General features: G+C 49.1%; 1 protein-coding gene across 4 annotated transcripts in view; it reads left to right on the top strand.

The window, feature by feature from the left end:
• Positions 1 to 24,726, top strand: part of Actr3b (actin related protein 3B) — an 89,874-nt gene extending 65,148 nt beyond the window's left edge. For all 4 annotated transcript variants that reach the window (XM_055612965.1, XM_055612964.1, XM_055612963.1 and 1 more), the window contains 5 exons: positions 489 to 662; positions 1,972 to 2,064; positions 21,697 to 21,822; positions 22,925 to 23,008; positions 23,874 to 24,726. In XM_055612965.1, the coding sequence (XP_055468940.1) occupies positions 489 to 662; positions 1,972 to 2,064; positions 21,697 to 21,822; positions 22,925 to 23,008; positions 23,874 to 23,969 (573 nt within the window). In that variant the 3' untranslated portion in view covers positions 23,970 to 24,726. The remainder of the gene's footprint in view (positions 1 to 488; positions 663 to 1,971; positions 2,065 to 21,696; positions 21,823 to 22,924; positions 23,009 to 23,873) is intronic.
• Positions 24,727 to 24,993: the final 267 nt, after the last annotated feature.

Here is a 24,993-nt window from a genome sequence, read left to right as displayed (position 1 = left end):
AGTAGCTATCTAACAGGAGGCTAGAGAACACTCCATTATCACCCTCCCCCCCCCCACACCCATGTCAGGCTGTGGTTGGTCACTGTACTCTAGAGTTCAACAAGCTTGGTTTACTCATCCAGCCATGGGCAGTAGTGAGGCAGGCATCTCAGAGGGAGCCTGAGGGCAAGCGAAATCTAGATGGAGAGAAGGCGCTGGTGCTTTATGGGTAGATACTATTTCAGACAATATGGCAACAACATCAGGGAGAAGATGGTAGTGATGAATAGCCAAGTTGCAGAGAGGGCAGACTTACCTGGTCACATGTAGTCATGTCCAAGCTGAAAGATTGGCAGGACACGTGTCTGGACAGTCCAGCCACGCAAGAGTAACAGGGTAGGCTGAGATGAATTCAGATGTCTGTAAGGTGTGGGTTCCTGTGTGTTTGTTAGAGGGCAGAGACTCCGGCAGTCATTAATGCCTGGCCACGTCTTTTTGTGTGTGCACAGGAGAAGTACTGTTACATTTGCCCTGATATTGTCAAAGAATTTGCGAAGTATGACGTGGATCCCCGGAAGTGGATCAAACAGTACACGGGGATCAATGCGATCAACCAGAAGAGGTTCATTATAGACGTTGGTTATGAACGGTTCCTGGGACCGGAAATATTCTTTCACCCTGAGGTAAGATGTCTGGGCGAGTACCCAGTGCAGTGGCTGTGGAGCCATGCTGCCCCCTGGTGTTCACAGGAGCATTGCTCGGTAAAGGGTTCCCGGTGAGCTACAGGCTGCTTCACGGGAGGCTTCCGCTGCGCTGCACTCGTGGCTGCCTGGTTTGCCTTGCTTCGACTTCCCTGCTCTATCAGTTAAGGTTGGGTTATCCTCTTGGAGATGAGGAAGCTCTTTGAAGAGTAATAGAAGAAGATGGGTTTGAAACTGATCTCAGCCTGTGGTAATAAAACAGTCACTAATTTCAAGTTGTGTTTGCACCGGTGCCTGTGTGAAGGTGGGATTATGACAGAGTGTCCATCCAAAACCGGTGGATGGCAGCTGGGGAACTGGCTCACAGCTCTCAGCAGCTCCAGCTCCAGGGGGTTCTTCTGGTCTCTCTGGGCACTGCACTCACATGTACAAACCCACACTCAGACACACACCTACACATAACTAAAAATTAAAATGAGGTCTGACAGTGTTGTCTGAAAATAGTGTTATCTGAGACTGGGTGTTGCCTCCTTCCTCTGAGACTGTTGGACATGCGCTGGGTTTTGAAGTGTATTTCATATGTGAGGGAGTTGACCATTTCCTGCCCTAGTTCATTTAACACATGCTATTGAACCCTCAAGGTGCTTGTTCACCGGGACCGGTAGTATAGCGTGCTTTCCCCTCACAGCGTGCCTAACTTCCTTGTGGTATTACTACATAAGGATAATACTCACCGTATGCCACGGAGGGTTGTGTGTCCTTCCCTTTCTCTTGGGCATGAAGTGCTATGTTCTCCTCACCAGGGTTGTCTGTCCTTGTGACTGGTGGATGTTTTTTCTTCTCTGAACTCACGCACTTCATGTTCACATCACTCCACGCACACGTGGTCAGTCATGTGGCATTCCTTTGACATCCTTTCATTTTCACGAGATGGGTTATCAGTTCTAGTGAGTTGTATATTTGCTGGTTACCTTTAAAGAATGTTTCTGAGGAGCCTGGAGACATGACTCAGTGTTAGGAACTCGTACTGCTCACGCAGAGGACCTGAGTTCACTTCCGCACCCATGTCTGTGGCTCACAACTCTCTGCCACTCCAGCTCCTGGGGGATATGATGCCCTCTTCTGGTCTCTTCGGGCACTGCACTTTCATGCACAAACCCACACTCAGACATACACCTACACACATAATTAAAAATTAAAAACAAAGACTTAAAATGTTGTTTGAAAACAGTTTGGGTTGCTTGAGAAAAATGTGTAACTCTTATTTATTTCATATTTACGTGAAATTTAGTTTGCCAATCCAGACTTTATGGAGTCCATCTCGGATGTTGTTGATGAAGTCATACAGAACTGTCCCATAGACGTCCGTCGGCCGCTGTATAAGGTATAAGCTGCTTGGGTAAGGTGCTTTCACATCATTCCCACCTTAGAGGCCCGTAGCTGTTAGCAGTTCATGATGCGTGCCTTCATCCCGGGCCTCATTCTAGCTGTTTTGAGAGCTCTGTTTTGTTTTGCTTTTCGAGACTTGGCTGTCCTGGACTCACTTTGTAGAGTGGGCTGGCCTCGAACTCACAGAGATCTGCCTGCCTCTGCCTTCCTAAGTGCTGGGATCACAGGCGTGTGATCACGCCTAGCTGGTAACTGAGAGTTTTACTGAATAAAGAGGAGTGGAATGTTTGGGAATATGGCACAGCCAACCAAGGGATTTTTAAACCTCTCACCTTCCTCCTCCTCCTTGATTTCAGGCTGGCCTAGGCTGGGAACTTGTGAGTCTCCTGCCTCCATCTTTCTAGCACTGGAGTTTCAGGCCCCGTGTCTACATGCCTGTCCTGAACTCTTCTTCTTGTCTGGCAAGCTAGATTTGGAGTTAGACAGTCTGAGCCATACACACTGGTTGAAAGAGAAAGATTCACCTCATTCAGGTTATCTGGGAACTGCTCCTATTCTTCCATGGGTACTTGGGGTCAGTGCTGAGGTGGCATGACAGCTTCAAGTAGGACAGTCAGATCAAATATGCACGTGGAACGTTTTTTCCCCAGAGTTCTTCAATTGTCTGGAATAGTAAAAGTTGAAATGAGAGAAATCTAGTCATTATTATGTAAAAGGAAACATGGCTGACAGCCAGGTAGCTAGAGCAGACATCACCCCTTCACCTTCAGCTAACATGTGCATGCGTGCGTCAAGCCCTTGACCCTCAGCCTCGTGATCCCACAATGCGCTCTGCACATCGGGAACAGAGGAAGGTGTGTGGTCACAATGCACTAAGCGCTGCTCATTCCACTGTGGAGGCTGCACACCTCTGAAGGAATGTGATAAATGGGCCACATCCCCACGAAGAAGCCTCTGGTGGGAAGGCAGCTTCTGACATTCAGCGCATCCGGATACAGTCACAGTTCTGAGTGACATTTACTGAACAGTTAAAGCCTCTTTGGGGGCGGCTTATGCTTAACTTCCGCCTTTTCCTTTTTGTGTTCTAAAATTGTTTGGAATTTTATAGTTGATAACCTTTTATTGTTAAAACCCAATTGTGGTTCTATTTTTATTTGTTTTTATGCCCCAAGTCAACCCCCTACCCCTCAAATAAAAAGTACCAGGAAAGATAAGCTAAAGAGTCTGGAGAGTTACGTAAGGTGGTGTCGTTCTCTGTGCCACTCTGTAGTCTCACTTGCATGGCTCCGTGGTCTTGCTGGCGAAGGCAGGAACATAACGTTGCATAGCTGTGGAAGGGAATGTGGCTTTTGCTTTCATATGACTGAATGAGAACTTCCCTAATGCAGCCCACCTATCTCAATGGAATTTACAGACGGTGAGGTGGCGGGGGCCTTGGAGGTCTGTGGACACCCTTAATCCATGGTGATCCTGTGCTTTACGGAGAGAAGAAGGCAGGATGGGTTCTTGTGTTCGTTTTATTAGGGAAATTTTCCATTTCCTAACCCCATTGATTAGGGGTGTTTGAGTAAGGCAGTGCTCACTGCACGAACCTCCTCTTACTCTAGCAGTGTAGCTCTGATGCCATTGCCATTCTGGATTTACTCATTTATCAAGCAACACTGCAGAATGTGCTAACCCAGAGGTTAAGAAAGCTTTCTAAACCAGCAAGATGCGGACGTTTACGAGATTTGATGAGCTCTGCAGTACTCTAGGCCACAGTCATGCAGTTACTGTTTCAGGACTGACTGGAGCCATGGGTCACAGGAGGAACATGGCTTATGAAGAAGAGGAGAAAGCGAGTGCTGGGCTAGGAACGAGGATGTTACTGTCGTGCTCCTTTGACCGGAATCGCCTCCTCCCTCACCACTGCTGTCTGGAGAGTTCACTTTAAATTCTCATCTGCTTTTCTTTCTCTTGATTTTTCTGACAGGGTCTCATACTGTAGTTCAGGCTGACCTGGAAATCATTATGTAGCCCAGTCAGGCTTGAAATTCATGAGGATCACCCCGCCTCAGTCTCCTGAGTGCTGGGACAGGCCTGGCCACCAGAGCCAGCTTCCATCTGCCTTTTAGACATGGCTGGCTAACTGTCCTCTAGCCCCTCAGAAGCTGGACAGAGCCATCTCTGTTTACAGTTTTGCCTGTAGTTCTGGTACTCTTGTCCGAGTCACCCTAACTGTGAGTAGGTACTCCAAGGATGTCCCTACTGATACTGATGGTGGCACCTGACGCCAGGGGATACGATGAGATGCTGATGAGCTGTACACGTCTCTTGAGAGTCTCTGTGTCTCTCCTGCTCTCTGGATCCAATGTATGGTGAACTACATCCCCGGTGTTTGGCTCCTCAGAAGAGGCTGGCCTTGAACTTGTGCTTTCTGGGTATTGGGCTACAGGAACCCACCACCATACCCCAGAGCTGTTCCTACAATGGTTGCATAATAAACAGTAGAAATGGGGTCCTGGCCATCCACTGTAATTATCTTGGGTAGTGGCAGATGTGCAAGCCAGTGGTTTCCTATGGATCATGAAGGAGGTGAGACCAGAGTCCATTGTTTTAGGGCCAGGGATGGTGGAACTGCAGGGGGAACATGCTCTCAGAAGAGACAGTTTGGGGAAGGACTGGAAAAAACAGCCTAATGGTTTTATAGTTAATATTTCATTATAACAATAACTATCATTATAAAATATTATGTAAATGTTATTTTAAATAATGTCAATTATATAATATAAAAATTATAATATACAATATAACTAAATATATTTAATGTAGTTACCTTCATTTCCTTATTTATTTATTTATTTACAGGATGTTGCTATGTAGCCTAGGTTGACCCTGAACTTGCAGTCATTTGCCTCAGCCTTCTGGTTGCTGGGTTATTTGTATAGCCTTTACCAATTTTGAAAGTGTCAGTCTTCATTAGTCCTGTGCTGAGAGTAACCACATGATTATAAGTATCTAAAATTCCAGATTTAGTTTTTGTGTCTCGCTGCTTTCCAGGTCCTGTTCAGAAGCAACCCTGGACTTCCAGCTGAAGAGATGGTTCTTGAAACTACAGTATCAGTTGTAGGCCTCAATCATTTCCTAAAGAGCCGTGAGGCCCTGAGTGTTTATATGAGCTGAGTTAAACAGTTGCCTGCAGCTACTCCCGCTGGGCCTGCTGTTTCTATCCACAGCACAGACAAACTGAGCCAAGCCCTTGAGATGCCAGTCCCTGTCCAAGGCCCATCCGTGCAGCTCTGTGTTAGTGCCGCATCCGCATGCAGGGTCTACAGTGTGCCGTGTCCTTGAACTTGTATGCGTTTGGGAGAGTCAAGGTTGGGTTTTGAGCCAGTGCCCCGTATCTTTGAAAAACTTAGGCCTTTCCCGCTTTGTCGCATGGCACATCCAAGAAGAGGTGGCGCGAAGGGAACCTTGTCTGCCTCTCCCGGGGGTAACCACTCCTCCGCTGTGGGTTTGAAGAGGCTTCGGCTTGGCTGACCGTCCAGCGTGGGAATGTCACCGCTGTACCACCAGCCCCATTTGTGTACGTACGAAGGTAGTAGATACGCAGGTGGTTGTCCTCGTTAGGGTTTCTGTTGCTGTGACAAACAGCAAGACCAGAAGCACCCTGAGGAGGCAAGAGCTGATCGCCTGTGTCCCAGTCCGTCGTGAAGGGAAGCCGGGGCAGGTGCTCAGGGCAGGAACCTGCAGGCAGGAGCTCATGCAGAGCACATGGAAGATTGCCCCTTACTGGCTTGCTCCTCCTGGCTTGCACAGCCTGCTTTTTTTTATAGCACCTGAGCTGGGCTCTCCCACATCAGTCAGTCAGTCAGTCAGTCAGTCAGTCAGTCAGTCAGTCAGTCAAGGAAGTAAACCACAGGCTCGCCTACAGGCTAGTCTGGTGGGGGGATATTTTCTCAATTGAGGTTCCCTCTTCCAAAAAGACTGTAGCTTGTGTCAAGTTGAGGTAAAAACTAGTCATCATGGTAGTAGGGGGTAGGTAGGCTGGTAGGTAGGCATGGGGCTGCTAGTTGTTCCTGTAGCCTTGGGATTGGCTTAGAATTCCAGTTCCACTGAGAGTTTGCAAAGGCTGAGTACAGTGGAGTTGGTGACCCTTCTTGTCATTTATCATGGAGCTGAGCTCTCTACCCTGTACGAGAAAGGAGAGTCAAAGGAGGATGCCCTCTCTCCTGTCTCCTGAGACGTTCGTTGGTGTAGACCAGAACTGACTACACCCTCAGGATTTAGCTGTGGAGAATTTTGTCTTTCTTGCGGCCGTGGCCATTGAGGAGGATCCTCAGTGGGTTACCATGGACTTGGGGTTTCTTCAGGAAGCTGTCACTCCTTGGTTGCTGCTACAGCGTGGCCAGCCCGTGGGTCACTTTTCTCTCTCTGGCAGTGTTTGGTGGGCGCCCCACAGCCTCTCCTACCACCGCTAGGAAAGGGACTGCTTTCCAAAGCCAGGGGTGCGATGGGCAAACTGAGATTGAATATTGAGACTTACGAACGCCCACTTTATCTGTGTTAGCCCACCAGGTGCAGCTGCTAGAGGGATTGTTTTTTTTTTTTTTCCTCTATGGCAATCTGAAACCAGGAGTTGGCCAACTTTTCCTGTAAAGGGCCAGATGGTAAATCTTTTTGGCTTTGCAGAAGCCATATGGTCTTTGTCGTGTTTACTCCATTCGGCTAGTGCTGCTGTAGACAATATGGGCACCCCTAGAAGACACTAGATCCTATGCAGTGTTATTTACAGACGCAGCCAGGGAGTCTGCTACAGACAGTTGAGTAACTAGCTGCCATGTGTAGTGCTTTCTAGGTCTTTGAAAGTTGTGTGGGACTCTCTTCTGGCTGGCTGTGTGTACAGGCGTGTCCAGTCAGTTCAACTGTCAGGTCCATGTTTTGAGAGGACTTGATGGGATTCTGGTTGCTGGGCTTCTCAGGGACGCTTTAAGGTTTGCAGCTTTGGCTGGTGGTTTGGGCTGGCCTTGCCCAGCGAGAGCGGCAGGTTGCCGGTGTAGCATTTCTTCTGCTCACAGGACGTTTGAAGTGGTCAGTCCTTTGCCCAGACGGGCTAACGTTGTGTGGGATGGAAGGAGAGTCCTTTGGATGCAGCATCTTGGAGCAACGGTGTTTCACTATCATGTTTTCCTCCTGTGTAAGACGTACTCTATTCCGGGGCCTCTCTAAGTCTTGCTTCTGAGTGTGCATGTACTGACAATTCTTGGTTTTTTTTTTTGTTGTTTGTTTTGTTTTGTTTTGTTTTTAACACAGAACTATTGTAAAAATACGTTTTCATTTTATTCCCAGGTGTGGGGATATGGGGCTGGACTATGATTTCCCTTGTGCTCTAGCAGAGGCATGGTTTTTGCCAGCTGCAGATAGTTTCTGCGATTGTGTGACATTTGGAATTCTGGGAACTTTTCAGAGGCCTGATAGGTTGGTGGTTGGTGGTTATTGAGGTGGGGGGGGGTGTTAGTAGTTGTACTCAGAGAAGAAATAAGAAGTTAGATTCAGGGATCTCTGTCTCTCCCCTCTATCCTTCTTTCTTTCCTATCTACCGAAAAGGGGTGAAACCAGGGGGATAAAGGGTGGGAAAAAGGAGAATTCAGGAAGTAGCAAAGACCAGCCACAAACCGAAGAAACAAGGGGAAACAAATTAGATTCAATGTTCCTCTCTCTTTCCTCTCTATCCTTCTTTCTCTCCTATTTAGTGATGGGGTGAAAGTGGGGGTAGGTGGCAAAGGGTGAGGAAAAGAGGAACCACGAAGTAGCAAAGACCGCTGCATGTGGACATGAGCCTGCCGTGGAGAATATCCTTCCCCCCGGGTTCTCGGTGGCTAAATGGACAGATATATAGGTGTGTGAGCATCTGCGCATCGCCGGACACCGGCTGTCTGTCGGGGTGCCTCTGTTTCCATTCTTGTTCCCAGGAACTTCTCCATTACCAGTGTTGGATCCCTCCTTGCTGGTGACCCTTTTACACTGCGGTAGCAATCAGTGGGCCAGAATGATTGGAAAATGTGGTCTAGGCCCAGGGAAACTCAGAATGGGGGAACTAACACATTTGCTGGACCCTGATGGATTACCTGGATGGTGCGGTGCCCTCTCCCATCCAGGGATGAGGATATTGGGTTCCTGACCTCAACCTCTTGTGTGTCCTCTCTCCAGTCTTACACCTTTATCTAGACAGCGATGGTGAACATACTAACAAGAAGGGGGACCCCAGAGAGCTCCTGGGGAGTGTGGAGCAGGCTCCGTGGTACCCTGGTCAGCACCAGAGGGTGTTGTCTCTCTTCCTGTGTGGAGCCTTCTCTTCCCTGGGGGAGTCCAGACCTGTAGGGCCGAGGCTGTTACACTTTCCCCATTCACAGACGTGGTGATCCTCAGTGGGTTCATTGTGATCCAGTGAGTAAGAGGTGGCTTACGTTAGGCTGCTGGGAGAGCTGAGACTTTCCTGGCCATCGAGCCAGTGTCTTGCCCAGACTCCCAGGCAAGAGGAAAAAAACATGGTAAGAATAAAAGATGGCTCTGAAAATTTGGACTGTTCACTCAGCCTCATGGAGGTGTGGTTGACGTAAAAACTGTGTATGTTTAAGGTGTGCATATCCACTGGTTGATTTGATGTATGTATCCAATCAATTAACTTAATCCAAGTTAAGCTAATTCACTCTCTATCTCACAGCATCCTGTGTGTGCCTGTACTGAGACACTTAATACCTACTCTCAGTAAACCTCACCATCAGACAGGAGCCTGCGTCCTGCTCCGCAGACCCTCGTAGCTAGCTGGGCCTGGGCTAGGGTGGAGGCGGGCGACTGCTTATTAAAGGCATTTCTAGAGTTTGGCTAAGTTGGCAGCTGAGCTGTCAACAGCTAGTCCATTCTTGGATTATCTGGTATTTGGTAGTTTGTCTTCTCTTCCCGAAGGTGGAGCAGTCACGATTGTGCTGTCATGTGACTGGGCGTCTTTTCCTCCAGTTTGTAAAGTGTCTTGGGTACCCGCTGGTCCTAGACTCACTGTTACATTTAAGGAGATTTAATCTGTATGCAGTGGTGTTCTTGTCTTTAGGAATTGATCAAAAAGCTGAAAATACTGAAATAACTAATGGGAGCCACTACAAGCTAAATGTCATTAAAGCGAATCATGCAATTATGGTAATTGAGGGACGAGCAGATTGCATTTAATTAGAGGGAATCAAGAGAGGCTTTGGGAAGGTGCTTTCTAAGCCAGTCAGACACAGCCTGTGGAGCTGGTGTGGGAGAGGCCAGCCCGGTGTAGGAGCCTGAGCCTAGACCTGGGGATCTATGGATGCATCAGGAATTCACCCTTCCTGGAGCCTGGGTGGGGTGCAGCAGGGCTGGGGGGAGGTGACAGTAGGAGGATGTCTGTCATCCTGCTTTGGCACTAGGGTCGAAGTTGGGGAAAGACCCTACTTGTTCTGTTGTCTGGCAGATGTGAATGCATCTTGATGCGCTCGCAGTTGGCATTCCCGTAACTGGTGGCTTGGAGCTGGTCTACTGTAGTAATTATCTTACTGCCTTTCAAACCAGAACAGCATGATGCAAACCAAGCGAGCCGCACGTATTATTTATTAATGTCGGATAGCTCTGCTGTCTTCTATAGCTGAAACAGAAAATTAGAAAACATACCTCCTAGCGATGTTCTTATCCTCTTACTTTATTTTCTCCCCCTTCGCTACTGGGGATCAAATGCAGGTCACTCACTCTAGGCAGGCTCTCCACTAGTGAGCTACGGCCCAACCCATCATTCTTTTCGAATAGTCCCTTTCCAGGCTGAAGTCTAAGGTGTGAGCAGACAGGAGGGCAGCTGCTTAGATTTGCATTAGGGTCATGGGTGAAACAGGTCCAGAACTTTCAAACCCATTCCCACACTATTGACCCATACTGTTTACCTTTGTTTCTTGCTAATGTGCTCCAAAGCAATAAGATTTCTTTTTGTCTTAGTGGGAAGGGAAGCCTGGTGTAACGGTCTAGCCATGGCTTGCTGAGTTGAGGGATTATTATTGCAGTGATGAGAAGATGTCTCATAGTGCCCAGCGGAGGATCATCTGCTGGCTACTTTTGCCCATCACAGGCACTCAGGATGCAGGCAACCACCTGCATATAGTGAGTTGATCATGGAGCCCAGGTTGGTCATGGCACACCAGGAGCTCCCTGAAACTCTCACTCCCCTTGCGAGGTTGCACCACAGTGGCTGAACCTGTGGCTGGAGCATGCAGGGCAGTGCCACCAGCCACATGTGGCTCCATCCTTCAGACATGTTGTTGCAACTAGGAGGCATTTGAAATCTTGTTTAATTTTAATTGACACGGATACAAGGATACAAATAGCGACATTGGGCTGAGGGCCACACTGTGGGACAGCTCATTCCGGAGTCCCCCAGGCTGGTGTGACCTGCTCAGAACAGGGAATGCAGTGAGGATGGGAACTGAAAATAATCTGTTTGGCCGGAGTTGAGGGGGCGGGGTTCGGCACTCGGGAGGCAGAGGCAGGCAGGTCTCTGAGTTTGAGGCCAGCATGGTCTATAGAGGGAGTTCCAGGATGGCTAGGGCTACACAGAGAACCTTTCTCAAAAACAACAACAAAACAAAAAACAAGACAAACAGACAAATCTCTTTGGGGCTAGAGAGATGGCTTACTAGTTGAGAGCTTGTGTGCTCTTGCACAGGACCCAGCACCCACATTGGGTGGCTCACAACAGCTTGCACCCCAGCTCCGAGAGTTCCAGTGCCACCGTCCGCCCTCTGGAGGCGCCTGCACATAGGTGTGAACATGCACACAGAAGTACACATAACTGAAAAATAAAATAAACAAAAGGAGACTATTTTTAGGGCCAGGGGTGGATAGGGAATCAGCACCCCAGGACCTGATTTTAAACAGTGATTGAGGAGCCTGAGGCTCGCCCTGGGTCCGATCACGGGGCGCCTGGAGGAGAGGGGTGTGCCACCATGTGCTGGCCGAGATTCTCAGGGAAGACCTGGCCTTGCATGGAGTTAGAGACTGGGTTGTCCCGAGGGTGCCGAGGACTTTGGACAGGATGTGAAGTGACCCAAGCGGAGGGGCAGAAAGGAGGGCTCTGCTCTAGCCCGCTCTTCTTCGCTCTTGTCCCATCTCTACTCTCTCTCTTCCCCTCCCTTCCTTCCCTCCAGTCTCTCCCTCCTCCTTCCCCACAGTGAAATGACTCCACAGTTCTGGGAATACAGTCCTGCAAACAACAGTGTGGCCTGAGTGGTTTTTGTTTTTGTTCTTTTTTGTTTTGTTTTTTTGGGATAGGGTTTCTTTGTGCATCTCTGGCTGTCCTGGACTCGGTGTGTAGAACAGGCTGGCCACGAACTCACAGAGATCCGCCTGCCTGCCTGTGCCTGCCTGAGTGCTGGGATTACAGACTTGTGCCTGAGTGTTTTTTTTTTTTTTTTTTTTTTTTTTTAACAGTATACCTGCAGTTACACATGATGGCTCATAGGTGGCGCCATGTGTCCATCAAACTGAACTAGGAGGGCCTTAAGCATGAGATGCGGTGCTATTACAGGAGCAGGAAGTGTGGTTACTTTGATGTGTTACTTTTTTGAATAGGTACCGGAGGTGGACTTAGTACTGGCACTTGTCCAGCCCCTCCCACCAGAGCCACACCCCCAGCCAGTGCTAAATATTAACAGTGAACTTGTTGGTGGCACAGATCTCATCTTAAACCTTTTTGACTTAAACTTCAGGAGGCTGACAGGTTGTGTGTGTGTGTGTGTGTGTGTGTGTGTGTCTAATGTCGTGCCATGGCATCCTTTACCAGCAGAGAAAAGGGGAAAAGGGACATTTCCTTGTGCAAAGGTAACTTAAAATGGAGATTTTTTGGTAGAGATGTAATTGCAGAAAGGCTCTTGGGGGAAAAAGATCTAGACAAGACAGTGGGTTTCATGAATGCTTGACACCCGCACCCTGAGCAAAGGGGCACCATAGATGCAGTCAGAGCCACCTGGGGTGGGGGCAAAGCAGAGGGAGGAGGAGCTTTAGGATGTAAGCACATACTTCATTGTAAGAGGTTTAGATTCTGCCGGTGGGCAAAGGTCATTATTTCTCATTTAAAGCGCTCAGTTAAGTCAGTAAACTTGAGGTGCACCAGAAACTTTTAAAAGAAAGCAGAAGTCACTTGTATCTGATTCTCAGTTATCGATGAACTTTTCTTACCGCCCTGAAATGTAAGTGGACGGATGGATGTGCCCTGTCATTCTGCACCCCGAGCATTCACTTAGCCCAGTGGTGTCAAAACCTCCTTAACAAACCAGACCCTTGGCAAAACGTCATCTTTATGACGTCTGCCTCCGTACCGGCCCTTTCCTGTGTTCGGGTATTTGGTATTTTTCTATATGTAGGTCACAGTTTTCTTTGCTGTTATGTTTTAGGGCATGCTCTACCCCAGACGGGAGCCTCTATCTCAGATGCTTTTGAGTTGAATGGTTCTAACTTGAAAACTTGCTGACGAAGGTATCTTTCTACCTCACTGGATCCTGGTGTGCTTTCACATTTTCAATGACAATGTTACGTGGGTTTGTGCGAGTTGCTGGGTGTCAGGAAGGCCAGAACTGGAGACCATGACTGCCCGTGTGCTGACTGCTAGCGAAGACCACTTGTTTTCTGTCAGACTCCCTGCAGAGTGACTCCCTGTCTTCATGGTCGGGAGTGGGTGTCCCAGAGCAGACAGCCGAGCCAGGCCCCGGTATCATGACGCCTGAATCCCCAGTTTCATAGCCTTGCTTGCTTGGAGCAGGGCCCACACGGGGCTGCTGTGATGTCAGAGGCTGTTGGCTGATGTAAGTAGTCAATACTCATAAAGGCATACAGGAGTATTTGGCACTCAGGAAATAAGTGCAGGGTTAAGTAGTTTAGTTTCTAAGTAAACGTTTGTGTTCGCTTTCCCAAGTCCTTGAGTTCTGAGTTAGGCTGTTTGCAGCTTCCTCTTAAACTTCGGTGTTTTAAAAGGAGAGGCGGTAAGGAGGCCTTAAGAACGACGTGAGGCTCACGTGGGACAAACAGCATGTAGTATAGTGGCTGGCACATGTCGAGTGTCACCTCTGTGATCAGTGCCTGAAACAGGCAGCTTGATGGACAAGAGGTTAATCCTGACTTATGGTTTAAGGAGAGAGAGTCCATAGTGCCAGGGAAGGCATGGTGGTGGGTGGCTTTGTGACAGTGGGGGTGTGTGGCGGTGGGAGGGAGGCCTGGCAGTGGGGGTGGGGGTGGCTGTGTGTTTAGTGGGCTTGGGTGGTGGCAGCTGCTTTCTCACGAATCAACAGCCAGATAGCAAAGGTAGAAAAAGAAGCAGGATCAGACTATGGGCCTCAGGACCATCTCTTAGGAGACCCACTTCTAGACCCCAATTTCCCAAACTTCTACGGCCTTCCAGAAACAGTGCCACCAGCTGGGCACGAGTGCTTAAACACAGGAGCCCCGGCGGGAGACATTTCGAATGCAAACCATCTCGCCGAGCTGTTGTTACTGCTGAAGCTGCCCATCACCAGGGAATGAGCCTCACTAATTAAAATGGACAGGTGGAGATAATATGGAGGGATGGGAGGTCACGGAGCAGGCTATGATCAGGTGGGACAGCTGCGGACTTGAAATGACAGAAGATCAGCTTCGATTTAGTTCAGAGAAAATGCTGCGGTTATCTTCTCTGATAGGATACCAGTATAAATTGAATTAGCTGAGCTAATTCCACTGTGGGGAGGGGAAATCCTGTGCTGTGACTGTAATAAGTCAGATTCGTTTTGACTTCCAGCAGCTGAGTGCACGCTGAATTTTACGTCCGATTATAAGACTCTAATGAAGACTGGGTACTGTGACAGTGAAGGGGAGAGAAGGCCCCTTCAGCTGAGGCTAGTTTATTGAGGGTCCAGGGCAGAAGGTGGGGAGTGAATCGGGGGCCTGAGGTGGTGGTAACACAAGAGGCCTGTCCTAACTGTGACTTCCATTCCCTCAGTGGTGTTTAGAGGACCTGCTATATGCTATCTCCTGGCTGCTGTGTGGATGAGGCAGTGGGGGCTAGGGGAGATGGAGCAGGCCAGTGGGTGAAGGAGTGAACCACTATAAGAGCCAAGGAGGAAAGTGAGAAAAGATGGGAGGAAGAGAGTATTGGGGTGCAGGCTTGTTTCAGCTTTCTGTTGCCCTGCTAAAACACCAGGACCAAAAACAACTTGGCGAAGAAAAGGATTATTTCATCTTAGAACTGTCAGGTCACTGAAGCAGAGGCCGTAGAGGAGTGCTGCTTTCTTGCTTGCTCGGCCTGCATTCTTACAGCACCCAGAGCCACCAGCCAGGCTGACCCCACCCCCACCCCCTGAGCTGGCCCCTCCCACATCAATCCTCAACCAGGAGAAGGCACCGCAGGCTTGTCCACAGTCCGGTAGGGAAATTTTCTCAGTTGAGGTTTCCTCTTCCCAGATGGCTCTAGGCTCGTGTCAGGCTGGCGCAGAACTAGCCCGCCCAGGGCTCTGTGTCCTCCTGTACTGGGGGAAGGGCTTGCGGTCGAGTCCTGGGTGTGACATCTCGGCATGGCGGCTGAGGAGTACCCCAGGAAGGTGAATGCTGGCTCATTACCGAGCCGTAAACATTCTTTCTATGATCTTTAGTTCGGATGTGTGTGTTACAGGCATGTTTCCCCTAGTCTGTGGATTGTCTTAATTTTCTCCGGTACAGATTTTGAACAAGGACAGAAATGTTTAGTTCAGGAGGTTCAATTTATTGTTATTTTTGTCTGTGCATTTTGCTTTTGCTGTAGTAGCTAAAGATTTAATTTACCCTCAGGTCTCGAAGCTTCAAAAATATACACATTTATATGTTGTTAATTAGTTTCAGGAAATCTGTGTCTTTAGCTCTTGTATTTAGGTCTGTGGTCTGTTTTGAGTTAACTTGTGTGTCTGTCATAACGAGAGCGATTCCCACGCTGTTTGCAGTTCTTTCCCAGTGAGGCACCTCAGTGACTGTTTAAGGGCAGTGCTATTCGTAGTCTCTGTGTAGGGCTTCCTCTCTGAAGCTGCAGAGAAGCCATGTGAACCCCAGGTGTCCCACCTCTGGAGGCAACCCGAGATCTTATGGCACTTCAGGAGTATTCTGGTGAATGTTGGTTTGTATACCCTAGTGAATTATTATTATTATTATTATTTTGGATCAAGAAATCCATTGTAAAGATATGACAAGTAATTGTAAAATTGAGCTGGGTCTTGGACTGGAGGGGAAATAAAAGTTATTTTATTCATTTGATGCTATAAAAGTTATTAAAAGGCAAAGTAACAAGGCAGGAGAGGAGCAGTGTATGAACGCAGCTGTAAAGATGGCCGCTGTGCTGTGGGGACACCTTTAGTAAGCACACACCTAAAGCGTTTAGGAGGAAATGTGATCTCAGGCGGTTAAAGGAAGGTGGTGATGGTAGCGGGGACATGACTGACCCGGTGTTCATGAAGGGTCCGCCTGCATTACAGGTGTCCCTTGTACTGAGGTTGATGTGATTTCCAAAGAAACGTTTTCAAATACAAAATAATGTAACATTCATGATATTAGTTGGGTCAGGTAGTGTATGCCTATAGTCTCTGAAACAGGAGGCTTGGGAGTTTTGAGCTATGTAACAAGACACTGGGGAAGGGGGCGCTGAAAGGGTCATTACATTAACTCGCTGCTTAATGTTTGCCCTTTTCTGTGAAAGTGGGATTTAAGCTTACTAAAATAGCTGTTGGCAGTGACTTTCTTTCTTTCTTTCTTTTTTTTTTTTAAGTGAATAGGGATTTATTGTTGTTGCTGCTGGGTTGAGGTCCTGGACTTTGTGCTGGGCAGGCTCTCCACCTTGAGTGACATCCCTGTGAAAAGATGAAGGACCACTGTGGGCATGAGGCGTCCTGTATTTCAGTCTGTCTCTGAAGCCAGAGCTGTGTTGGGCAAACTGCAGATTTCTGATGATCAGTGTCTTTTGGATCACTAGCTCGGTGGAGATAATTGTTGAGATTATTACCAGGCCATCTGCATAAACCCTCTGCCCCCTGCTTCCCACCCCCCCACCCCAGCGTCCTTCATGAAGAAGATAGAATTGCCATTAAGTTCAGTTGTTGCGCCAGGATCTTTAATGTGAACTGACTTGCATTCTGTGTTTGATCAATATTCTGCCTCAACGAAGTTATCTCACAAGCGAGCCTTCGGGGTGGCCAGATCCAGATGGCTGTCCACAGGGTGGGAAACTGAGAGGACTGGGGAGGGGGGTCAGGACAACCAGGGGGGCTTCCAAAAACTGGCACTTCTTTGGTGACCCATTGCCATTATCCCTTTTCCTCTTGCTGTTTTCAGGGACGTCATTTTCCTAAACTTCGCTGCTGCTGCTGTAATATTTGCACACACTATGTGTTTTGTGCAGCTAGATGTCCTTAGAGCCTTCTCTGCCCACTCCCACCTGTCTCCTCTGTTCAGATTCTTAACATTGCCAAGTACTTTCTGTGATGACAGGACTTAGTGAATTTCTTCACTTCCGAGAGCCTTTCTTAATGGCTTAGGCTGTCTGTATTTTGCCCGTATTTATGCTGCTGTGTTTTTAGTTTTTGTCACACAGTGTGGCTTTTTTTTTTTTTTTCAGCCTGTGCTGACCTCTGTGGGGTGAGCACAGACACTGTGCTGAGCTGTGAATGTTTCTCAGTGAGGAAGAAAGCATCTCAGATAGCATACCCGCTGTGTGTGGGAAGGACAGCCTGGAGAGTGGGGGACAGCATGCTGCTGCTGACCCCTTTCGTAGAGAGGACATCTCTTATACTCCTCACTGCCCAGACACCAGCTCTTCTGGGCACCTGCTTCCTGACTGGTGGCTGGTTAGGACTAGAGTCTTCTCCGGTCAGTATCCTGACCGTGCTCACCCCTGTCACCACGTGAAGGAACCCTTGGGATGAAGTGTGCAAAGTGTGACCGTCAGCAGCCAGACTCATCAGCCACGGTTGTGCTGAGCGCAGGGTGGCTTGTCTACAGCACTCATGTCAAGTGTCCCCAAAAGGCGGGACCAGTGGCAGTTTTAAGGAATGAGAGTGTCCGACCCAGCACCTCCCAGGCAAGGACCCTAACCCCGCACAGCTGTCTGCTGTTAGGAAGACCTTAAAACTGTTGTTGTCATTTGTGTCCTTAGGAAAAGCTTCAAGGGGCCACTGGCCCCTCTCTCTAACTAGTAAATAAAAGCCAATTCTTCCTAGAGCAACAGATGCTGGATTCTATCCAATTAAGAATTAACTGAGAGCTGAGGAGGCAAGGATGGAATGTGTCCTAACTGTATGAGTCTGTACTCTGGCTGGTTGTCTTTTCTCTTGTCTTTTCTGAGCACTATAGATAAGTCCTTCTAGATTCCAGTTACTATAGTATAGCAGAATCTTGGGGCACTGGACCTGTCAGGGGACATCACGTAGCTCCTGGGGCGCCTGGGCCCTGCCGGGCTCATGCTTGCTCACCTCCATATGGAAAGTAGACACCTCAGTGCCAGGTGCTGTGGTTGTTACAGAAAGTCATTGTTCCTGCACACGACAGCCAAGGCGAGGTGCCCATATTAGATTCTAACACTGGACACACATGTGCATCTCACAAAGAGTTCTGGGCCCTAACCACAGAGCTGTGGGCTCTCTCCCTTTCAGAGATAAAGAGATAAAGAGATAAAGATAAAGGCGTGGAGTAAGTATGCTCCGCCTATACCTCTTCCTCCTGTCCCAGACACTGCATACCATGCGCCCAGTGGTCTTCTGTGTGTAACCTCACAAGGGAATCTTTTTCGTGCCAAGTAGTCCACTTTTGCAGAGGCAGATGATGGCATGACTGAGGAGGGTCTAAAGAACAATGTCCCCCAGTCTCAGTGCCAGGAAAACTGGGCTTCTGAGCAAACATAACTGGCAATATTGCAGTGGTCTCACTTCTCACAGACCCTGTGACTTCCATCACCGAGCAGGGACCCTCTTCCCTGACTGCCACAAGGCAGTGCTAGCTGTGATAACACAGACCCACTTGCCCTGGGTCCCCAGGCCTGCCGGCCACACTCTTTTTATCCTGCTTCTCCCCCTATGCGGTTCATTCTTTTCTACTGGATAAGCCTCCCTGATTGTCTCTGCAAACAGGCAGCCATCTAGCTGGGAAGGTGTGCATTCTAGAGCTAAGCAGACAAAACACGGAAGCAGAATCATCTTCACACAGAATAGGGACAGAGTTCACTAAAGATTGCTTAGTCCACAGGCAACTAAGGACTGCTGAAGATGAGAAAATCAGTGTGCCCCAGGAATGAGGCTACCCGATACCCAAGTGGTCAGTCTTGAAATCATCCTATACATAAAAACAACACTCAACAAACTGAGCAAGTTGTATTTATGTGTGTGTGTGTGTGTGTGTGTGTGTGTGTGTGTGTGTGTGAATAACAATTAAGATAAAGAGGTCATGGAAGGGAGTGGGGAAGGATAGGGTGAGTTGGAGGGAGGAAAAGAAGGGGAATAAAATGACATAATTATATTCTAATTTTAAAAATGAAAAGTAAATCTTAAAAAATTAAAAAGAATGGTCTAGTCCTCCAACAGAATTTTTTTCTCTCTTCCCTCTGTCAAGCCTGAAAGCTTGAGCACTATTATGTAACAGCCAGGGGCACAGCCCCTGCCCTTACCCAGCACTGTCACTAGGCAAAGGGACTAAACTCCATGAACCAACAGACACCTGTCACGGCACTGGGCTAAAATGGGAGCACACTCTGTCTCGAGGAAGGGCTTCACCCTCTAAATCTAGACATCCTTAAAGGGGCATGTCACCCCAAAGAAGCTTGTTTAAAAAAAAAAAAAGTAACAATCAACATTTTAAGATACAAACTTTCTGTCATTGTAGAGAAAGACATTTTAGGAATACCATTTTGGATCTGTCAACAGTATTCATTTCAGGTTTTCCTGAAATGGTTGAGACAGGAGATTCCCTGGGAGATTGTGGGCCAGCCATCCTGGGGTGTGCTATGGCTAAGGGACAAAGTGCAAGGTCAGGACCAACACCTCTGACCACAAACACCTACACTCACATCCGAAGATGCCCCACCCACCCTCTCTGTTTGTCTCTCTCTCTCTTTCATCACACATGCATGAAAGAAAAGGTTTCTGTTGTTCTGTTTTGAACTAAAAGTGAAGTTTAGTTTTCACATGGAAGCTCGTGTGACAGCTTTGAGAGCTGTGAAGCCCAGGCTTGCAAGGTAGGCAGGATTGCAGGACGTCACACTATTTCTGCCAACAGCCCACTGGCACAACTCCATGGAGGACCTCTCCCAGCTGGGGAGCTGTGGGGGGTTGCCTCAGAAGTGTTTCCCATCTGACCAGCAAGCTCCCTCCAGGGCGCTCCCAAGGACATCTGGCTGGAGGTGACAGCCACTCATCAGTGGTTTCTCATGGCTTTGTGGCAGAGTGTTGTCCCCGAAGGCCCTCGGCCTGGCTCCTGCAACAGCGAGGGCTTCTTGCAGGCTCTCCCGAGGCTATGGGTAGGCTGCGAGGGCTGAAATTTCTACACAGACTCAGGTTGGAACTAGAATGCGTCCCAGGGCAGAAGAGCAGATCTGAGTGTTGTCACACAGCTCTGCTCTTCTGCCTCTGTCTCTACTGCCCTACAAATCTCACCTCTGCTGCTGCGGCCATCAGCTTGACAGACTTACCAACAGCAAACAGCAGTGAGCAGAACAGACCTACCATAACCTGGGCTCTCTGGCCTGGCTCTGTAATGATATCCCTTTCCCATAAACTTGTGAGGGGTTGGCTGGCTGAGGGATTGCCTGGCTGCAGAGGCATCCAGGAAGGCAAGTTTGGGGACCCAAGGCTCCTTGAAGGATGATTTTTATTTTCTTTATAGTTTTCTCAAATGATATTTCCTGTCAGAAAGTTAAATGAGGGCAATTTCACTTTCATTGTCCTAAATAATCTTTTGTAGCCTGGGAGAATAGAACTGTCATCTTTCATTGTAACAGCCAGGCAGTTTAATGATTCTCAGCCTTCCTCACCCACCAAATGTCTGATGCAGTCTATGATAGGGGCTGGGGTGCTCATGGGGCTGTGGGCAGAGGACTTGTTTGGAAATGTTTCCCAGGTGAGTTGAGCAGACTTTCTTCCCACGTTACCCTCTGGAGGGCTTCCTGGAAGGCCCCGTTGATTATCAAGGCAAACTGGTTGAAGATGAATGTTAGTGATTTTGTGTGGAGGCCATGTGTCGGCTAGCGTGACTTCTCTGGCGTCTTGGTTCTTGTGAGGGTTCTGCCTGGGTGGGGGCGGGGCAGTGTGGATTGCTGTGTGCTTTCAGTTGCTTACAGTGGAGGAAAGTACCAAGGGAAATGATTGCTAGCACAGTGTCACAAGAAAAAAAAATATAATATATGCTTTTTGGCTAGGTCTATGGTGAGGGATTCAAGGGGGAGGTAGTTATTAATGCCATGGGCAGTCAGAACATTGGAGACTGAGGGGTTCAGGCCTGGTGTCACACACAGATGGCATGGTGGAGCTCTGGAGAGAAGCAACCCATTTGGTAGGAGTAGGGGCCCCTTTTATAGGTCTCTGAAGAAGGAGGAACGTTTCTCAGAGAGACTCTGCAGCCAGGCTGTCTCTGATTCCCCTTGAGGATGAAAAAGACAGCTGTCACCTTAAAGGAAGTAAGAGCTTATTCTGGGGGCTGGAGAAATGGCTCAGCAACTGGGAGCACTGAATGCTCTTCCAGAGGACCTGGGTTCAATTTCTAGCACCCACATGGTGGCTCACAACAGTCTAGGAGACCTGACACCCTCACGCAGACATACATGTAGACAAAAACACCAGTGCACATAAAATAAAAATAAATAAATAATTAAAAAAAAGTTTACTCTGGAGCCCAATTTGAGTGACTGTGGTCCAGAAATTCAGGTTTAGGCTACCCCAGATTCCATGTTCCAATGTGGAAGCAGTTTCAGAGTTTTACAGAACAAAGAAAGTTATAGATCAGAGCCAGTTTAGCATACACTGGTAGGCTTATCAGACTCGTGGATACAGCAAGACGGGGGAAGCCATTCTACAGTTCTCAATGCCATTTGGTGACTATCTTAGCTTTCGGTTTGGTGGAAAGTACGGTCTTCTAAGTGAATGGATTACAAAAGGCTTTTATCTTTTAGTCATGAGTTGTTAGTTCTGACTCAGAGGTGGGCAAGGAAGGGCTGTTTTGGGACTAAAGTCAGCCTGGGCTAGGCAACTTGCCTCTGGAGCTGCCATGTCCCATCCTTACCCATCCCTGCAGTTCTGATAGTCTCTGCAGACACAACAAACCTGGGCTTTTTGGCTAGTGAAAGGTCTCAGGTGAGGGCTTTGCAAGGGGGTGGGGTGGCTTTGCAGACTTCAGGGAAGCAGGGATGGGGGTGCTGCTGGTGGCTCTGTGAGAATGGGGGAGGGGAGGGCGCTGCAGGTACCGTGGCCCAGCGGCAGCCTGGCTTCCGTTTCAACCGCTAGTATCTGTGTACCTGCTAGGCCCACGAGCAGCCACACATTCTGTGGAGCAGTTACTGGGCCATCGTAGGCAGCTGGGTCTCACCCAAGGCTGCTCACCGTCCACTCCTGTCTTTCAGAACGTCGTTCTTTCTGGAGGCTCTACAATGTTCAGAGATTTTGGACGTCGTCTGCAGAGAGACCTGAAAAGAGTGGTGGACGCCAGGTTGAAGCTGAGCCAAGAGCTCAGTGGAGGCAGGATAAAGGTAGGAGGCCTCAGGCAGGCCGTGTCCTCCAACATGGGCAGAGCGAGGGAAAACCAAGCTCCAGCAGGGGACCGCTGAGATTTGACTCCTGAGTTCATGGGAGGATGGCTTTAAAATTTTAAAAAAATTTCTCCTTATTTTTTATTTATTCACTTTACATCCTGGTCGTAGCCCCCTCCCTCCTCTCCTCCCAGTCCTTTCCTTCCTCTCTCTTCCCTCTATCTCCCCTCCTCTACTCTTCAGCACAAAGGAGTTCTCCTCTCCAACCACCCTGGCACATCAAGTTGCATCAGGACTGAGCATATCCTCTTCCACTGAGGCCAGCAAGGCAGCTCCTCCCCACCCCCCAGGGGATAGGGGTCCAGAAGCAGGCAACAGAGTCCATGTCAGATATAATTCCCACTCCACTTGCTAGGGAACCCATATGAAGTCCAAGCTGCCCACTGGCTACATATGGTAGGGGGCCTAGGTCCTTGCATGGTCTTTGTTTGGTGCTTCAACGGGAGAACATCTTTGAGACCACCCACACTCTCTTTTGCAAGATCAGGCATCAGTGTGTGTGTGTGTGTGTGTGTGTGTGAGAGAGAGAGAGAGAGAGAGAGAGAGAGAGAGAGACAGACAGACAGACAGACAGAGAGAGAGATCAAGGTGCTGCAGAGACAAGATGGTTTATGGTGAGGAAATGTTCTCATTAAAGCGAAATAACTGGTGTGTGCAGGGAGCCCAGCCACGTTCGTCCACCACCACGGCTCTGAGCCTCTGGGTGCTGCCTGGGCATCTCCCTAAGGTGGGCTTTGGTAGGGCAGAGATAGCAGAGAGCTCGATGCGGTGAGGGTGCCCGTTGCATATGTTTTAGTGTGTGGAGGTTTACTTTGACCTTGGCAGGCCGTGGGATGCATTTGATTGAAGCCATCAGTGAGGCTGGTTGTGGTTAGTACTGGAAGAGAGGGTCTCAGCGAGGCACGGGCGCTTCCTTCCCCCAGGCTCCCGGGGCTGGCGCTGCCGTATGGCGGAGGCTGTTGCTGGAGGAGGCCGCTGCCCGGCACTGGACGCTGGCGGAAGGACGTGCCGCGCAGACTCAACACGCTTGCTTCCTTTGCAGCCCAAGCCCGTGGAGGTGCACGTGGTAACGCACCACATGCAGCGCTACGCCGTGTGGTTCGGGGGCTCCATGCTGGCCTCAACCGTAAGTCCTCCGAGGGTCCTCCGTCGTCATCTGTGCTGCTCTGCTGGGTTCGGATCAGCACTGCCCAGGACGGTTAAGCGGCGTGTGTTCTGTCCGCATGGCTTTAGACAGACAAAATGAAGGCTGCCTGACGTGAAAACTATTTCACTGTTTAAACTGCACGTGTCGTTCACAAGCACCCTGCTAATTGTGGGTTGTGGACAAACATGGGTGTGTGAAATGTAAAAAGCAATCTAGAACATTCTGGCCTTTTCCAGTGTGTGTGTGTGTGTGTGTGTGTGTGTGTGTGTACATGCAGGGGTGTACAAATTGTGTGAGGAGGCCAGAGGTCAGCGTTGGATATCTTCTTCAGTCTTTGCACCTTTTTTCTTTTTGAGACAGGGTCCCTCACTAGGATCTGCCTCACCAATTAGCCTCGCATGGCTGGCCAGGGCACTGCAGGGTCCCCCTGTCTCTGTGTTCCCAGCGCTAGGCTTAGCCCGGGCACATGGATGAGCTCAGGGTCTCGTGTTTAAGTGACAAGCCTGCACCAACTGAGCCATCTCCCCAGCACCTCTGTGGGCCCTTCCCAAGTGATTATTTTGTTTCTTTATTAATATCCTCCCCCACCTTGAGTTTGATAGCAGCTATTTTTAGCTCAGGTTAACACAGTTTGGATCCCAGTAAGTGGAAACGGAGTAAATTTGCTCTTGTTTTCCAGTGTTGGGAATTGCTGAGTGGATTTTCAAAAGTGAAATAAACGTCACCCAGGTCAGGTCTAGTGCAGCCGTTGGCAGAGGCACCCCTGGATAAGGGTGGCCCCGCCCTTTGCCAAGTGGCTTCCTCTTCCCACCTGCTCGTCTCCCTCCCGCTGCTCCTGCTGCAGCCGGAGTTCTTTCAGGTCTGTCACACCAAGAAGGACTACGAGGAGTACGGCCCCAGCATCTGCCGCCACAACCCCGTCTTTGGAGTCATGTCCTAGTGTCTGCCTCGGAGCCATCATCGTCTGACGGTGTCTTGCTGGGGAATAAGTGTCCTTCAGAACCCAGAGCAGCCACGGCGCCTGTACATAGCAGTGTGGAATGTGTGAGCAGCGCCCGCCCTTTCGTCACCAGTGCGTGGGGCTGGGCGCGCTCTTCCCATTAAGCCATTTATTCAGTGCGACTGTTCGTGGCCCTCCACCCGTGGCTCTCCTCTCCTTCCCCTCCCACCCTCTCTCCTTTCCACCTGAGCTTCTAGTAAAGCTCCGAAGGAGTCCATCATTACAACCTTAGAAACTACTAGAGGAACCAGGATGCAAAGTGGTTTCTCCAGAACAGAATGTAGGGTGGAGGAACCCGGGCCCTCCCAGCCTATTTTTGTAAATAAAATGTTATAAACTTGAAATACAAATTGATGTTTATATTTCCTATCATTTTGTATTTTATGGTATTTGGTATAACTGGCTAATCCTGAGCATGGGCAGGTCTGGATGTCACGGAGTTCTGTACTCAAGTGCTTCATTGTGAGGCATCTTCTGATATGTGTATAGGCCAACAAAGCAGCAGGCTTTCTTCCTCGTGTCTGCTGGGAAGTGATCACATGGTTTTGGGGTGCTGTGATGTCTGAGCACTAAACACTGTTGTGTGAGAGTTGCTAAAGATGTCCCTGAGCTTCCGGGAGCTGTTTTCCAGAAGATGATGACGTACTGTTGCCGAGTGCGGATGAAATGCTATCCGATGTTGTAATAAAAGCTGCTAGAACCTTTGTAACTGTAGCGCTCTTTTTTAAAACTCTCCTTTCCTTGGGGTGTTTAGGCCTCTCCCTCCCTTCCACCAAGCCCCCAACCTTAGGTAGGAGAGAGAAAAGTTAGTGGGGGGAGGGAGCCCAGAGCCCTTTACTTCTCCCAGCTAGTTAGGATCAAGGGGTTCTTTCAGGGCTCCCCCCCAATCTCCGGCAACCGCAGACGCAGCTAGCAGTCTCCTCCATGCTGCTGCGCCCTGAAGTGTCTCTCTCTCCGTCTGTCT

This window comes from Psammomys obesus, unplaced genomic scaffold (assembly GCF_907164565.1).
Source record: "Psammomys obesus unplaced genomic scaffold, mPsaObe1.curated_primary_1811, whole genome shotgun sequence".
Taxonomy (NCBI): domain Eukaryota; kingdom Metazoa; phylum Chordata; class Mammalia; order Rodentia; family Muridae; genus Psammomys; species Psammomys obesus.
This window is presented reverse-complemented; position numbering and strand designations above follow the sequence as displayed.